The sequence below is a fragment of the Oncorhynchus gorbuscha genome, linkage group LG19, assembly GCF_021184085.1.
Source record: "Oncorhynchus gorbuscha isolate QuinsamMale2020 ecotype Even-year linkage group LG19, OgorEven_v1.0, whole genome shotgun sequence".
NCBI lineage: Eukaryota > Metazoa > Chordata > Actinopteri > Salmoniformes > Salmonidae > Oncorhynchus > Oncorhynchus gorbuscha.
The window spans coordinates 68,991,989-69,009,255 of NC_060191.1; the positions used below are offsets into that span (position 1 = coordinate 68,991,989).

Genomic DNA, 17,267 nt, shown 5'->3' on the forward strand with positions numbered 1-17,267 from the left:
AATAACAGATTAATTAATAAATAGTAGATGAACAAAAATAAGTTTGCTGTGCATTTGGCCAATGAAAGACATGTCACATTTAACCCCATCGACTTGTGACAATAAAAATATATTTTAATTGCTTTTAATATGCAAAAAAAATAATAATAACAAAAACAAACAATTTCTTTATTTTAAAATATTTTTATAAAGTCAATTGTTTATTCTTTTTCCTGAAGAAAAAAACAAGATAACAAAAATCCAGTCATTTTTCGTTTTTGAAAAACCACAGCAAAAACAAAAGACGGACCATTTTCACTTTTCAGACGTTACTGTTTTACATTGGAAAACCATTGGCCACGATATACACCACTATCGCCTGAAATATCTCTCAGCAGGATCACTGAAGAGAGAAGAAATCAGAGAGGGTGAGTGTTGGTTTGTGCCGTGTAGCCTTCATTGTGTTGTTTTTAAGTAACCTATGCTAAGTGTGTGTCTCTTGTATTGTTCAATTGGCCAAGTGTCCCTTTCAATCCACAAGTCCTCTGTTCTGCTACAGAACCTTGCTGCATAGGAATGAATGTTTTGCCAACTTGCCAGATGAGAAGGTGCTTCTTATGAATAAGATGTATGCATGCAGCACACAGATGCTTTTAATATCGCCGATTGTGTTTAACATGCTTCAAGTGAAGCATTATTATAAGAGGCATAGAAAAGTGAAGTTTATAGGGAAGGAGACTAACAAACGGTGTGTTTTTATTGTGAAACAATGAATGGCTTGTCAGGGAGCTTTTGTTTGCTTTAAATCCGATCCCCATCCCTCTCAAACACCCCAAGGACCTCTTGTTCATTTTTAATAGTTAAAAGAGGGACTGGCCAAACAACATTCTTACCACAGTTTTCTGCCTGTTGTTGTAACCTCTTGTGAGGTTGTCCTCCGTTCAACCAGTGGAGGTGTCAGTGGGGCACAGCAGCACGAGGGAGAATCTTGTGTTGCATCTTTCTCCTCAAACCACAGCACAGATAGGTTCTTCAAATGTCATTATTCACTGTAACAATGTGGCAGAATACCCCTGGGGTGTGTCTGACATTTAGCTAGATAGCTTGTTACATAGACTGTTTGTGTGCGTGTGTGTGTGTGTGTATGTGTGTGTTTGTGTGTGCGTGAGTGAAAATTATAATTTGGGGGTTTCTTATATTTGCCGGTTACACACATGTGTGTAATGGAAGTGTTTATTGCATATTCCAACTCCCACCGAGGTACCAGCAGGCCAATTAGGGTTAAGTGCTTTGCTCAAGGGCACTGCGCCAGATTTTTCTCCTTGTCGACTCCGGTATTCAAACCAGTGACCTTTAGGTTACTGTCCCAACACTCTAACCTCAGAGCTATGTGTGTGCGTGAGTGTGTGCAGCCTATGTGAGCATGCCTGTCTGCTTGCATATGTCTATTTCTCTGTGTGCTACTTGGTAATGGTGATATTTGGTCTCATGCGTAAGCTATGATTGGCTGTTGTTGCAACCCATTCTTTCACCAGACACCGTCAGCAGTGTTTTCTCTTTCTTTAGACAAGGGAAAGTGGTTGAATACTAGTGTGTTTTTTCAGGTGGGTGTATGTGTGTGTGTGTGTGTGTGTGTGTGTGTGTGTGTGTGTGTGTGTGTGTGTGTGTGTGTGTGTGTGTGTGTGTGTGTGTGTGTGTGTGTGTGTGTGTGTGTGTGTGTGTGTGTGTGTGTGTAGGCCTAGCTCGCAGTCAGTGGTCCAATTCATTGTAAAGGTGTTCGATGAGTTTGAGGTCAGGGCTCTGTGCAGGCCAGTCAAGTTCTTCCTCACTGATCTCGACAAACAATTTCTCTATGGACCTCACTTTGTGCCTTGAAACAGGAAAGGACCTTCCCCAAACTGTTGATACGAAGTTGGAAGCACAGAATTGTCTAGAATGTCATTGTATTCTGTAGCGTTAACATTTCCCTTCACTGGAACTAAAGATCCCAGCCCGGACCATGGAAAAACTGTCCACAATCATTATGCCTCATCCACCAAACTTTACAGTTGTCTCTATGCATTGGGGAAGGTACCGTTCTCCTGGCATCCACCAAACACATATTTTTCCGTCTGACTGGCAGATGGTGGATCATGATTCATCACTCCAGAGAACGCTTTCCACTGCTCCAGAGTCCAATGGCGGAGAGCTTTACACCACTCCAGCCGACGCTTGGCATTGCACATGATGATCTCAGGCTTGTGTGCAGCTGCTGGTGTTCTTGCTACCATGTAATCAAGCGACTTCCAGAGTTTAATAATGTTCCGGATAACTCTCTCTAGAGGGGAAAACAACTGGAGAAGCGGCCCCTCTCCAACCAGGGTGGCCATGGAAACCCGTTTCATGAAGCTCCCGACGAAGAGATATTGTGCTGAAGTTGCTTCCAGAGGCAGTTTGGAACTCGGTAGTGAGTGTTGCAACCAAGGACAGATCAATTCATGCGCTACGCACTTCAGTACTCTGCGGTCCTGTTCTGTGAGCTTGTGTGTCCTACCACTTCGTGGCCGAGCCGTTGTTGCTCCTAGATGTTTCCACTTCACAATAAAAGCACCTACAGTTGAAGCTCTAACAGGGCAGAAATTTGACAAACTGACTTGTTGGAAAGGTGGCATCCTATGGCGGTGCCACGTTGAAAGTCACTGAGCTTTTCAGTAAAGGCCATTCTACTGCCATTCTACTGCCAATGTTTGTCAACGGAGATTGCATATCTGTGAACTTGATTTTATACACATGTCAGCAACTTGTGTGGCTGAAATAGCCAAATCCACTAATTTGAAGTGGTGTCCACAAACTTTTGTGTATGTATAATGTATTTCAACTGCACAGGTAAGCTATTTCCACAGATACAGCAGCCATCTTGGTTGTTTTATTTAAAGTCCATGAGGAGAGGTAGATGTGGTATAGATATCCTGCCTGCCAGTTCTATTCATTCAGCCTCTAAGGTCATGTTAGACTTCTGTAACAGTCTGTCTGGTCAGTGTAGACCTGATTAATCCAGGATTTATCCACTATCACAACAAGCAATCACCCTCTCTAATTTTAGACATGAATATGTTTCGCCCTTTCAGCTGAGTAATCTGTGGTAAGAGAAGAGGCACATGTGGTGGGTGTGTGTGCACGGCTGTCTAGTGTTGAATGAGTCAGAGGGACATGTTTGATCGTCCCCCCCTCTCACTGTGCACGCCCTCACACACTCTTATCCTGATATCAGCTGACTTCATGGTGTCATTAATCCCTCCCTCCTTCTCTCTCCACTCCCTCTGCCCTAGTTGTTCAGTGCTTGTTGCAGCCGTTGACTATCTTTGGAACATCTTGAATGCTTCAACAATCTAATGGATATGCAACTATATCAATCATCTCCTGTTATTACTGAGTGACAGTGTGTGTTTGTGTGTTTGTGTGACTGTGTGTATTTCCGTTGTGACTGTGTATATTTCTGTTGTGACTGTGTATATTTCCGTTGTGACTGTGTATATTTCTGTTGTGACTGTGTATATTTCTGTTGTGACTGTGTATATTTCTGTTGTGACTGTGTATTTCTGTTGTGACTGTGTATATTTCCATTGTGACTGTGTATATTTCTGTTGTGACTGTGTGTATTTCTGTTGTGACTGTGTATATTTCTGTTGTGACTGTGTGTATTTCCTTTGTGACTGTATATTTCTGTTGTGACTGTGTGTATTTCCTTTGTGACTGTGTATATTTCTGTTGTGACTGTGTATATTTCCGTTGTGACTGTGTATATTTCTGTTGTGACTGTGTGTATTTCTGTTGTGACTGTGTATATTTCTGTTGTGACTGTGTGTATTTCCTTTGTGACTGTGTATATTTCTGTTGTGACTGTGTATTTCCTTTGTGACTGTGTATATTTCTGTTGTGACTGTGTATATTTCCGTTGTGACTGTGTATATTTCCGTTGTGACTGTGTATTTCCGTTGTGACTGTGTATATTTCCGTTGTGACTGTGTATATTTCCGTTGTGACTGTGTATATTTCTGTTGTGACTGTGTATATTTCCGTTGTGACTGTGTATATTTCCGTTGTGACTGTGTATTTCCGTTGTGACTGTGTATATTTCCGTTGTGACTGTGTATATTTCTGTTGTGACTGTGTATATTTCTGTTGTGACTGTGTATATTTCCGTTGTGACTGTGTATATTTCCGTTGTGACTGTGTATATTTCTGTTGTGACTGTGTATATTTCCGTTGTGACTGTGTATTTCCGTAGTGACTGTGTATATTTCTGTTGTGACTGTGTATATTTCCGTTGTGACTGTTTATATTTCCGTTGTGACTGTGTGTATTTCTGTTGTGACTGTGTATATTTCCATTGTGACTGTGTATATTTCCATTGTGACTGTGTATATTTCCGTTGTGACTGTGTATATTTCTGTTGTGACTGTGTATATTTCCGTTGTGACTGTGTATTTCCGTAGTGACTGTGTGTAGTTTTGTTGACCTCCACATCCTTCTATCTGTTTTCACCTCTCCAGACCTGAATGTGTTACCATGGTGACCACTCACACACACATCACCCTGTCACTCCTGCTGTTCCACATTCTCCCGGCCACAACGACTCAGGTTGATGACCTCATCGATGATGTCATTGTCGCCACGGACCGTGGCAGAGTCCGGGGCACTCGGCTTCCCGTGCCAGGTGGTGGATATGTCAGGGCATTCCTGGGAATTCCCTATGGGAACCCCCCCGTTGGGGAACTGCGTTTTCGCCCTCCTCAGCCTGCAGATGGGTGGACAGGGGTACTACACGCCACACGCTACCCCAACTCCTGCCTCCAACCCCAGGATACATTATTTCCTGGTAGGGATTTGATATCAAAACGATTACCTAGGCCTGTATAGTAAACTGGCATAGATTACAACACCTACATGAATGTACAATATATGTTTGTGTGCCTTTAAACCTGTTGATGTTAGTGACAGTGTATAGTCAGTGAGCACGGTTACAAGCACGCAATAATCAGATCAATATAATAGTTAGATTAAAACATTTACATGGTTTTCAAGAAGAACGATCTCCCTAATAATCCTGTTGACATGGACAATTCTGAAATCAGGCTACCTGATGGCATTCTGATAAATTCAGAAAATTTGCCAGTCAAAATAAACGTTCTACCACAGCGAACATGTTATCTTTGGGAAACATGTTTGATTCTGAGTTCAGTCGTGTAAAATTTGTATGCGAAAACTACTTCTAAGATGCGTACACACAGTTGTTCCGTACTCACTTCACTCACGCTAAAGAGGGAGGCTCTCGGCTGGTGCTGGCACATGCACAGATCAAACAAACAGCTGGAACGCCGATTAAGTTGTTTACATGTCCTAATAATTCAAAGATTGCTGAGAAAACCAGGTGTTTTTATCGGCGTATGCTTACTTACACTTTGACCTTATGCCGATTTAAGATAACTAGAGTAACGTGTTTACATGACTATTGCATCATCTGGCTACGGCCTTAATCAGTTTATTATAAAATTATTACTATGCATGTTGTCGTGGATATTATTACTTAAGGATCTGAGTCAAAGTCAAACCAAGATAATTTTTTTCTGAGTTCAGAGTGAATAACAGGACGTTATAATAAGGCAGTTTCACACAGTTTCACACAGTTTCACACAGTTTCACAAGGTTAGTCACATACTATGTGGACACATACAATTAAAATGTTCCATTATACTTCTCCCTTTTTTTAAATCCCTGAACAATTTTTTAATACATTTTAAATGTAGCAAGCTTTCTAAAAGCATAATATCCCGTAGTCCACCAATTCCTCCTTGTGTCATCGGTTGTGAGACTGAGTTTAAAACCTACCAACCCCTCGCAAATCATATACATTTCTAACTTGCCAGTTCATGCTAATGATTAGATACAATCATTTAAAGAAGGGATTCTTCTCCCAGAGCTGAAGGGTCAGGGGTTGGAGCCCAACTGGGTGCTGGGTAAAGGTTAGACATAACTGTCTTTAGCAGAAAAGTGTAGCTCAGCTAATCCTTCACAACTTGCATTCTGGCTCTGGGTCATGGCAACATTTAACATTACATTTGGTCCTGGATTCGTTACCAGTTTTAAACACATATTGCAGCAATATTTTAGCATGATAACAAGAAACAGAGTCAGTACAGTGACTAAAACAATGGCTAGACACAGTTGCATGATCCACCCTCCAAAAGAGGAGACTATGGACTGTCAGGCAGTTTTTCCCACACATCCTTTACCTATAATACACCAGGTGGCCACAAGAAAACCCACAGTAGGGAGATTACTACTATTACCAGGACGTGAAAAACATCACAGAGTTTGGGGGCTTTAAAATGTCATGTCGTCTGGTCTCTTTTGGGGATAGATGATAAAGGGCAGGAATGACATCACACTTAGGGTGTGAATCACTCTCAGTGTGACCCCATACATGAAACTCCCTTGTTTACCCCTTGAGGAGCAAACCCACAGACCCAACATGACCTTTCACCAACTGTTGCTTTAGCCACCAAGTTGGCTCTATTCAGAAAGAAATTTGGCTGTTGTTGGGCTGGGGGGGGGGTGTCCTTCAATGCCCTCCTCTGCTGCTTCTAACTTCTGGGCCTATACTCCACGTCTGCATCGGTTCCTTAGGCTCGGGACCTTCTTCTACGATGACCATCTACTTCTGGGCCACTATTCCGGGCCAGCGTCGGTCCCTTTGGCTCAAGACCTTGTCATGGAAATTCAAACCGTAAAGAGAAGAGAGACTATAGATTATTCAAACAACAACTTTATTATAAGATTTGCAAACATGGAGTGGCTACCAATCGCTGGAGTCCAACGAAGAGGTTTGGCTCTCAGCTTTCATGAGGAACTACAACCCTTTTTTTACGTGGCAGATAGCAGATGTGTGGAAACAGGGGCGGAACATAGTGTAAAAGGGGATCTGTTCCTTCCTGCAAGTTTCCACACAGCTAAGTTCCTGCAGATTGTGCGAACAGGATGTCACATGCTGCAGTTGCACCCAAATGGCTCCTATCTGTATGCCAAGAATTATGACTAAGTCACACAAGACAGGTTTGTATCAGTAAAAAAAAACACGAACAAATAACAAGACAATTCTCTAATGTGTAGTTTTCCCCGCAACCTTTTTCCATCACTAGGCTCTCTTGCCCAGGCAGAGTCTTTCTCAATTCATCATCATCGGTTTGTGGAGTGTGTTCTTCTGGCACCTGACCAATAGAGAAGCTGAGAGTCATAGTAGCCTAGTGGTTAGAGCGTTGGACTAGTAACCGGAAGGTTGCGAGTTCAATCCCCCGAGCTGACAAGGTACAAATCTGTCGTTCTGCCCCTGAACAGGCAGTTAACACACTGTTCCCAGGCCGTCATTGAAAATAAGAATTTGTTCTTAACTAACTTGCCTGGTTAAATAAAGGTAAAATAAAATAAAATAGAAATAAATAAAAGACACACAGACAGAAAAGAAAACAGTGCAACGCATCTTCCCCGTCTGGGGTTGGAACTCTCCTACAGTGGGACCCGTGGATTCAGGTATATCTCTCTGCTACTTTCACCACGACCGAGGTGGTCAGCAAAACCAGCAAAACCTGGTATGATCCTCTCCAATCCTTCCAGCTCTTCCTTCTGTAGTCTTTCCCACCACAAAGTCTCCAGGGTGCAGACAATTTGCACATAACACATTCCATCTAACCCATAATACATGAATTACTTCAGCTAAGCCACTTAAATAGTTATAAACATACTAAAATGTGCTCAATTCAATCAGTCAGATTCCAACAGTCCCTCATCTGGAATACATACAGTTGAAGTCGGAAGTTTACATACACATAGGTTTGATTCATTAAAACTCGTTTTTCTACCCCTCCACAGTTTTGGCAAGTCGGTTAGGACATCTGCTTTGTGCATGACACAAGTCATTTTTCCAACAATTGTTTACAGACAGACTATTTCACTTATAATTCACCGCATCACAATTCCAGTGGGTCAGAAATGTACATACACAATGTTGCCTGTGCCTTTAAACAGCCTGGAAAATTCAAGAAATTATGTCATGGCTTTAGATGCTTCTGATAGGATAATTGACAACATTTGTGTCAAATGGAAGTGTACCTGTGGATGTATTTCAAGGACTACCTTCAAAGTCAGAGCCTCTTTGCTTGACATCATGGGAAAATCATTAGAAATCTGCCAAAACGTCAGAATAAAATTGTAGACTTCCACAAGTCTGGTTCATCCTTGGGGGCAATTTCCAAACGCGAAAAGTGCAAATCAATCGCAGAACAACAGCAAAGGATCTTGTGAAGATTCTGGAAGAAAATAGGTACAAAATGATTGACAGTAAAACGCATCCTATGTCGACATAACCTGAGGACAAAGATCGTACTTTTTGGAGAAATGTCCTCTGGTCTGTTGAAACAAAATTAGAACTGTTTGGCCATAATGACCATCGTTATGTTTGGAGGAAAAAGGAGGAGGCTTGCAAGCCGAGGAACATCATCCCAACCGTGAAGCACGGGGGTGGCAGCATCATGTTGTGGGGGTGTTTTTCTGCAGGAGGGACTGATGCACTTCACAAAATAGATGGCATCATTAAAAAAAATAAAGGCTGAAATAAATCATTATTCTGACATTTCACATTCTTCAAATAAAGTGGTGATCCTAACTGACCAAATGACAGGGAATTTTTACTGGAATTAAATTTCAGGAATTGAGTTTAAATGTTTTTGGCTAAGGTGTATTTAATCTTCCGACTTCAACTGTATATACATTTACAATATATATATATATATTGCTTTTATTTAACTAGGCAAGTCAGTTAATTAAGAACACATTCTTTTTTTTTACAATGACTGCCTACCCCGGCCAAACCCTCCCCTAACCTGGACGACGCTGGGTCAATTGTGCTCCGCCCTATGCGACTCCCGATCGCGACTAGTTGTGATACAGCCTGGGACCAAACCAGGGTCTGTGGTGACACACCTTAAACTGCTGTGCCACTTGGGAGCCCTCACATGATCACCTACATGTTTCACACGACCTAGAAACCCTATTGACTTTCACAGGGAAAATAGAGAACACAGTTTCACACCATTCTTGATAAGAATGGTAATGAGATTGGGCAAGGACCACAAAGCCCCTACTCTCAACATCCCAATAATGGATAGATAGCCCAAGCTACAATCCAGTGGGATTTCTGATAACCTCCCTATCGGAATACACGAAAAGATAAGGTTTCCCTGAGAGGAACCCTACCTAGACTCACTGGATTAGTTTCAGAAGCCACCTGCGGGATGAGCAGTGTCACGTTGTGGTCTACTCACAGTTTAGGGGCAGCTCTCTGTCTCTCCTTCTCGACTTTCCGGATCATAATTTGACCTGTTGATAAATTATCCAACCCAAATTTAGAATGACAGTCCTTAGTGCTTCACGTTGGTTCTATCACATCAATATAAGACCCTCAACTTAGCACACACCGATACTGGCAGAGTGTGCATTTATATTGATATACAGTATATTCATCTTATATTTCTAGCATTACATTTTCTCATCACGGCCACCATTTGTGCTAATGACAGATTGGTACTCAACGCACTCTTAGTCTAAATTACTGTAAACCTCACAGGGTTCATACCTCCACAATCAACCTGATACACCAAATAAACCATTTTACGGTCCCATTATGTCTTGTCCATCCCCCTACCAGTACACCAGCAGCACGAGAGAAGTTTGTGAGAGATCTCTCTCCATGCTCACTGTACGACGACTCATGTCGCACTCCTGAGAGAAAACTCTTTTGAGAAAAGGCAGTTGATAGCTTCAACTTGAAGATGTGTACAGGTTGCTGGTTGGGACTCAGGTGTCACGGGAGAAATGGTGAAGGACAGGGCCATAGTGAACACATTTTTATCCATTACTTCAGGCGGTCAGAGGGGGTGAAGTTCACACTGTTCCCAGCTGAATTATCCCTTCCATGCATCCAGATACCATCTGTGGACACCTTTGCCATAACCTTGAGAGAGGACAGAGCAAAATAACTTTTAGGGCATTTCTGATTCAAGAAACCCCGGAATATTATAAATGATTCAACATTCTTAATACAGATTCCTAAGACAAAATGTCAAAAAGAATAACAACACACCATTTAAACTATTTTTGCAAATATGCGCAGACCAGCTGGCCGGTGTGTTTACGGACATATTCAATTAATCCCTATACCAGTCTGCTGTTCCCACATGCTTCAAGAGGGCCACCATTGTTCCTGTTCCCAAGAAAGCTAAGGTAACTGAGCTAACCGACTACCGCCCCGTAGCACTCACTTCCGTCATCATGAAGTGCTTTGAGAGACTAGTCAAGGACCATATCACCTCCACCCTACCTGACACCCTAGACCCACTCCAATTTGCTTACCGCCCAAATAGGTCCACAGACGATGCAATCTCAACCACACTGCACACTGCCCTAACCCACCTGGACAAGAGGAATACCTATGTGAGAATGCTGTTCATCGACTACAGCTCGGCATTCAACACCATAGTACCCTCCAAGCTCGTCATCAAGCTCGAGACCCTGGGTCTTGACCCCGCCCTGTGCAACTGGGTACTGGACTTCCTGACGGGCCGCCCCCAGGTGGTGAGGGTAGGCAACAACATCTCCTCCCCGCTGATCCTCAACACGGGGCCCCACAAGGGTGCGTTCTGAGCCCTCTCCTGTACTCCCTGTTCACCCACGACTGCGTGGCCACGCACGCCTCCAACTCAATCATCAAGTTTGCGGACGACACAACAGTGGTAGGCTTGATTACCAACAACGACGAGACAGCCTACAGGGAGGAGGTGAGGGCCCTCGGAGTGTGGTGTCAGGAAAATAACCTCACACTCAACGTCAACAAAACTAAGGAGATGATTGTGGACTTCAGGAAACAGCAGAGGGAACACCCCCTATCCACATCGATGGAACAGTAGTGGAGAGGGTAGCTAGTTTTAAGTTCCTCGGCATACACATCACAGACAAACTGAATTGGTCCACTCACACTGACAGCGTCGTGAAGAAGGCGCAGCAGCGCCTATTCAACCTCAGGAGGCTGAAGAAATTCGGCTTGTCACCAAAAGCACTCACAAACTTCTACAGATGCACAATCGAGAGCATCCTGGCGGGCTGTATCACCGCCTGGTACGGCAACTGCTCCGCCCTCAACCGTAAGGCTCTCCAGAGGGTAGTGAGGACTGCACAACGCATCACCGGGGGCAAACTACCTGCCCTCCAGGACACCTACACCACCCGTTGTTACAGGAAGGCCATAAAGATCATCAAGGACATCAACCACCCGAACCACTGCCTGTTCACCCCGCTATCATCCAGAAGGCGAGGTCAGTACAGGTGCATCAAAGCTGGGACCGAGAGACTGAAAAACAGCTTCTATCTCAAGGCCATCAGACTGTTAAACAGCCACCACTAACATTGAGTGGCTGCTGCCAACACACTGTCATTGACACTGACCCAACTCCAGCCATTTTAATAATGGGAATTGATGGAAATGATGTAAATATATCACTAGCCACTTTAAACAATGCTACCTTATATAATGTTACTTAACCTACATTATTCATCTCATATGCATATGTATATACTGTACTCTACATCATCGACTGCATCCTTATGTAACACATGTATCACTAGCCACTTTAACTATGCCACTTTGTTTACTTTGTCTACACACTCATCGCATATGTATATACTGTACTCGATACCATCTACTGTATGCTGCTCTGTACCATCACTCATTCATATATCCTCATGTACATGTTCCTTATCCCCTTACACTGTGTATAAGACAGTAGTTTTGGAATTGTTAGTTAGATTACTTGTTGGTTATCACTGCATTGTCGGAACTAGAAGCACAAGCATTTCACTACACTCGCATTAACATCTGCTAACCATGTGTATGTGACAAATACAATTTGATTTGATTTGATTTGAGTCCCTTATCATATTGGCGACCTCACCACAGAGTTAAAGGGTCAGGGAGTTAGAGGGCTAGTCTTTGGGAGAAGTACCAACCATCCAGCAGACAGATTTGGTATTGAGATTTGTTTTTGAAGCAAGACAAAAACAAAGAAAATTAAACAAAACAATGAAAACAAAACAAAATAACAACAGCAATACACATCCATGACTCTAGGTGGGTAAAACTTCAATCCATCATGTCAACCATTACCAACATAACATTTTCCTTTTTACAGGCAGGCATGTGAGGAAAATCAATTAGAATTTTTACCAACGGGCCCCAGGGGACTGGTAAATGAAGTAACTGTCAACTATTACCAACATACATTTTTTCCCGTTTTTACAGTGAGGAAAATCAATTTGCATAATTACCAAAGCGCCTAGGGGACTAGTAATTCCCCCGTTTGGACACTACTCACATCATGATTAATGCATCCCCCCAAAAAAACATGTTAAATAAAAATAACAAATAAAAATAGAATTACAACCTTTGATAACTCCAGTTTAACCAATCTACATTGGATATTCACTGTAGCCATAGCTCTCAGGCTATATAGACATTTATCTTATGCCTATTTTCACTAGCCATAGCTCTCAGGCTACATAGACATTTATGTTATGTCTATTTCCACTACCCATAGCTTTCAGGCTATATAGACATTTATCTTATGTCTATTTTCACTAGCCATAGCTCTCAGGCTATATAGACATTTATCTTATGTCTATTTTCACTACCCATAGCTTTCAGGCTATATAGACATTTATCTTATGTCTATTTTCACTACCCATAGCTTTCAGGCTATATAGATATTTATCTTATGTCTATTTTCACTACCCATAGCTCTCAGGCTATATAGACATTTATCTTATGTCTAATTTCACTAGCCATAGCTCTCAGGCTATATAGACATTTATCGTATGCCTACAAAAAGTACTGTCAACGAGGCTCTCACTAGCCCTGCCAAGTTCACTCTCTGGGATTGAGGATCCTTGTCACTACTTTTACTTTCACTACAAATTAATTTAAATTGACTTGCTGAAATTTAGTGGATTGTAAATTGACTTACTGAAATTCAGTGTGTTGTCGTGTTCAGATTCGTGAATGTGGTGTGTTCCCCCAGGCAGTCATCAGTGTAGGTCTGGTCAGGGCGGGTCCATGTCATCTTTGGTTGGACAGGAATTTCTCTCACACAAACAGTGACACCGGTGTCTCCTTCGAATACTTTCACTGATGCTCTCCCCATTTACAATCCCACATCCAAGTTCGTGAAGCCATTTAAAATTGGTCCACAGGCATCACACTATGCGGTAGAGTATGCTACTTCTAGGAATGCACAATTCCTCTTCACTTAGCGCAAAGTGATTTACCCACATCAACAATTAAAAATGTGCATTACACCGTAAACATACTCAATGTTGTTTTGTAATTAAGTTATTATTAACTACAAGTACTTGACTCTGACTTCCTTACTCCCAGGGTTCCGTGGAGCTGAGATGTGGAATCCCAACACCAAGATGAGTGAAGATTGTCTCTACCTCAACATATGGACTCCTCCCCCTTTGTTTAAGACACACCCTAAACGTTCCAAGAGCACCTCCCCTGGTTCCTCATTAGCTCCTGTCATGGTGTGGATATACGGAGGCGGGTTCACTACAGGCACTGCCTCCCTAGACCTGTATGACGGACAATTCCTTAGCCAATCAGAAGGCGTCGTGGTGGTGTCTATGAACTACAGGTTGTCCTGGCACAATATAATTGAACTAAAGAACCTATTTGAGCTACATGTTTTCATGTTTACATGTTTTCGTTTGTTTTGATTGGACACAGGCTCGGTCCATTGGGTTTCCTGTCTCTTCCTGAGAGCGAGGGTGTCCGTGGTAACGCTGGAATGCTGGACCAGCGCTTGGCTCTGTACTGGGTAGCCAATAACATTGCTGCCTTCGGCGGAGACCCTTCAAAGGTTGCTCAGCTTTTTTCCTTTTACTCTTTTTGTTGTTGTTATTCTTTGTTTTACCATGTTTAGTTATTGTCTGTTTTTATGTTGTTGTCAGGTGACGTTGTTTGGGGAAAGTGCTGGCTCTGCATCTGTAGGTCTCCATCTCCTCTCTCCTGGCAGCCATGGTCTTTTCAACAGGGCAATACTACAGAGTGGTTCCCCTAACACTCCATGGGCTGTCATGACTCAACAGCAGGCCTGGAACAGGTCCCTGTCCCTGGGTAGGCTGTTGGGTTGTCCCCTGGCACCTCTGGCTGTCCTGGAGCAGTGTCTACAGAGAGCCCATCCAGAGGATATCATCAAGCAGCAGTACAACGTCCTGTCTCTCCCCACAATCCTAGCATTACCATTCACCCCCTCTGTCGACCAAAACTTCCTACCAGACATGCCAGAGGTGTGAATTAAATTGGTTGATTGTTTTGGGCCCAAAGGCACTGAAGAAACAAGCAGTTGAATCCCATATATATTTCCAATGGCATAATGTCATAATGTCTCTTTATCTCTTCCTTTAGGTTCTGCTCCGGACGGGACACTTCCTGAAGACAGAGGTGCTGATTGGTTTGAACCAAGATGAGGGGACCTATTTCCTGGTTTACGGGGCGCCAGGATATGACATCACTAGCCAGAGCCTGATCAGCAGGGAGAACTTCCTGAAAGGGGTGGACCTAGTGTTGCCGGGATTCAGTGATGTCATGAGGGAGACAGCCATCTTCCAGTACACTGATTGGACAGATGAGAATAGTGGGATGAAGAATCGGGATTTGCTTGGGCGAATGTTGGGAGACCATGATTTTAACTGCCCTGTGCTGGAGTTTGCCCAGAGGTAAGGAAAAAAAACATATTAAAGAGTTCCACAGAGCTCTAATGCAGGGCTGTTCAATCATGTTCCTTGAGAGCTACCCACTTGTAAATGTTTTAATCCAACCCCAGTTGTAACTAACCTGCTTCAGTTCATCAACCAGGTAATTATTAGAATCAAGTGCATTAGATTAGGGTTCGCATGAAACGTACAGGATTTTAACTTCTTTAACTTTCTTTCTTTTATTTAATTTTCATGAAATCACAAGTGCACTATAGCAAAACACAGCTTAGCTTGTTGTTAATCCACCTGGTGTGTCAGATTTCAAAAAAGCTTTACAGCAAAAGCTATCCAAGCGTTTATGTTAGGACATCTCTCTCAGCAGACAAAACTTTACAAACAGCTAGCAGCAAAGTAGATTGGTCACGAGAGTCAGAGAAGCAATAAAATGAATGACTTACCTTTGATGATCTTCGGATGTTTGCACTCACGAGACTCGCAGTTACATAATAAATGTTCCTTTAGTTCCAAAAAGATTCAGAAATCCACAGGCTCATGAAGGGCAGACAAAAATTCCAAATAGTATCCGTAAAGTTCGTAGAAACATGTCAAACGTTTTTTTATAATCAATCCTCATGTTGTTTTTACACTAAATAATCGAGAATATTTCAACCGGACCATAGCTTTTTCAATAGGAGAGAGATAAAATGTCTGCTCCAAACTGGTGCGCATGCAAACCTCTACTTTTCTATCCTAATCTGACAATCATATGCATATTCTAGATTCTGGACCTGAGAAATAGGCAGTTTCATTTGGGTACATTTTTCATCCAAACATCAAAATACTGATTGAATTTGGTGCTCTGCAATTCAGCGGATGTTGATGAAAATGATCCCGCTAACGGGATGGGTGCGCAAAGAAGTTAAACTTCTTGTTAATCCAACCGAGGTGTCAGATTTCAAAAAGGCTTCACGGCGAAAGCAAACCATGCGATTATCTGAGAACAGCGCCCAGCAGACAAATCATTACAAACAGTAACCAGCCAAGTAGAGGAGTAACAAAAGTCAGAAATAGCGATACAATGCATCACTTGCCTTTGATGATCTTCATATGGTTGCACTCCTAAGACTCCATTTTACACAATAAATGTTAATTTTGTTTAATAAAGTCCCTCTTTATGTCCAAAACCCGTTTTGTTGGTGCGTTTTCTTCAGTAATCCATTGGAACAAAGCGCGGTCACAGCAGGCAGACGAAAAATCAAAAAAGTACCATACGTTTGTAGAAAACTATGTTTATAATCAATCCTCAGGTTGTTTTTGTCATAAATAATCGATCATATTTCAACCGGACAATTGCTTCGTCAATAGAATAGGAAAAACAAGAAAGGTGCTCTCCCGGTCTCGCGCAGGAGTCAGGTTTGGAAATGTCCACTGTCCTCTCATTGAAAGTGGTGTTTCTCCCTCATTTTATCAGAATAAAAACCTGAAACAATGCCTAAAGACTGGTCACATGTAGTGGATGCCATAGGGATCATGAACTGCATCATAAGTCGTTGTATGGTGGATAGGCGTTCAAACTAAAACAGTCATTTCAAAATAATAGCACTTCCTTGATTTTCCTCAGGTGCCTCAGGTGCCATATAAGTTCCGTTATACTCACATACATTATTTGAACAGTTTTTGAAACTTTAGAGTGTTTTCTATCCAAATCTACCAATTATATGCATATCCTAGCTTGTAGACCTGAGTAGCAGGCAGTTTACTTTGGGCACGCTTTCATCCAAAATTCGAAATGCTGCCCCCTATCCCAAAAAGTGAACGCTCTAGGAACATGGTTGGAGAGCCCAGCTCTAATGTTTGCACAAATACTTACAGGCAATGTTGAGATATGTAGTTAGTATCTGGCCCTTCTGCTCAGTTCACCAATCATTACTATACCTCACCCCAGGTACACAGAACATGGGGGTAAGGCCCGCCTCTTCCTGTTCGATCACCACTCCTCCACCAATCCCTGGCCAGCATGGATGGGCGTGATGCATGGCTATGAGATTGAGTTTGTCTTTGGAATGCCGCTGAACAGAACCCTGGGATACCTGGAGGAGGAAGTGGTCATGAGCAGGAGGATGATGAAGTACTGGGCCAACATGGCTAGGACCGGGTGAGATTTATTTGACCTTTATTTATCTAGGCAAGTCAGTTAATTAAGAACAAATTCTTATTTACAATGACAGCCTAGGAACAGTAGGTTAACTGCCTTGTTCAGGGGCAGAAGAATAGATTTTTACCTTGTCAGGTTAGGGATTCGATCTTGCAGTTACTATTCCAACACTCTAACCACTAGGCTACCTGCTTCCCCAATGAGATAGACCTCATATATGAGATAGACCTCATATAGACATGGCTAGGACCTGGTGAGAATTCATATAGACATTCTATAGAGAAGGCTGGGACCA

At 42.5% G+C, this 17,267-nt stretch overlaps 1 protein-coding gene across 4 annotated transcripts in view; it reads left to right on the forward strand.

Moving 5' to 3' along the window:
• The first annotated feature begins 293 nt into the window (after positions 1-293).
• Positions 294-17,267, forward strand: part of LOC124006271 (cholinesterase-like) — a 29,164-nt gene continuing 12,190 nt past the window's right edge. For 2 of the 4 annotated variants that reach the window (XM_046316189.1, XM_046316192.1), the window contains exons 1-7: positions 294-407; positions 4,512-4,837; positions 13,496-13,754; positions 13,847-13,979; positions 14,071-14,409; positions 14,528-14,838; positions 16,763-16,972. In XM_046316189.1, coding sequence (XP_046172145.1) covers positions 4,528-4,837; positions 13,496-13,754; positions 13,847-13,979; positions 14,071-14,409; positions 14,528-14,838; positions 16,763-16,972 — 1,562 coding nt within the window. In that variant the 5' untranslated portion in view covers positions 294-407; positions 4,512-4,527. Of the gene's footprint in view, positions 408-3,265; positions 3,398-3,634; positions 4,838-13,495; positions 13,755-13,846; positions 13,980-14,070; positions 14,410-14,527; positions 14,839-16,762; positions 16,973-17,267 lie in introns of those variants that run through there. The other 2 variants (XM_046316191.1, XM_046316190.1) reach the window with 2 other exon arrangements.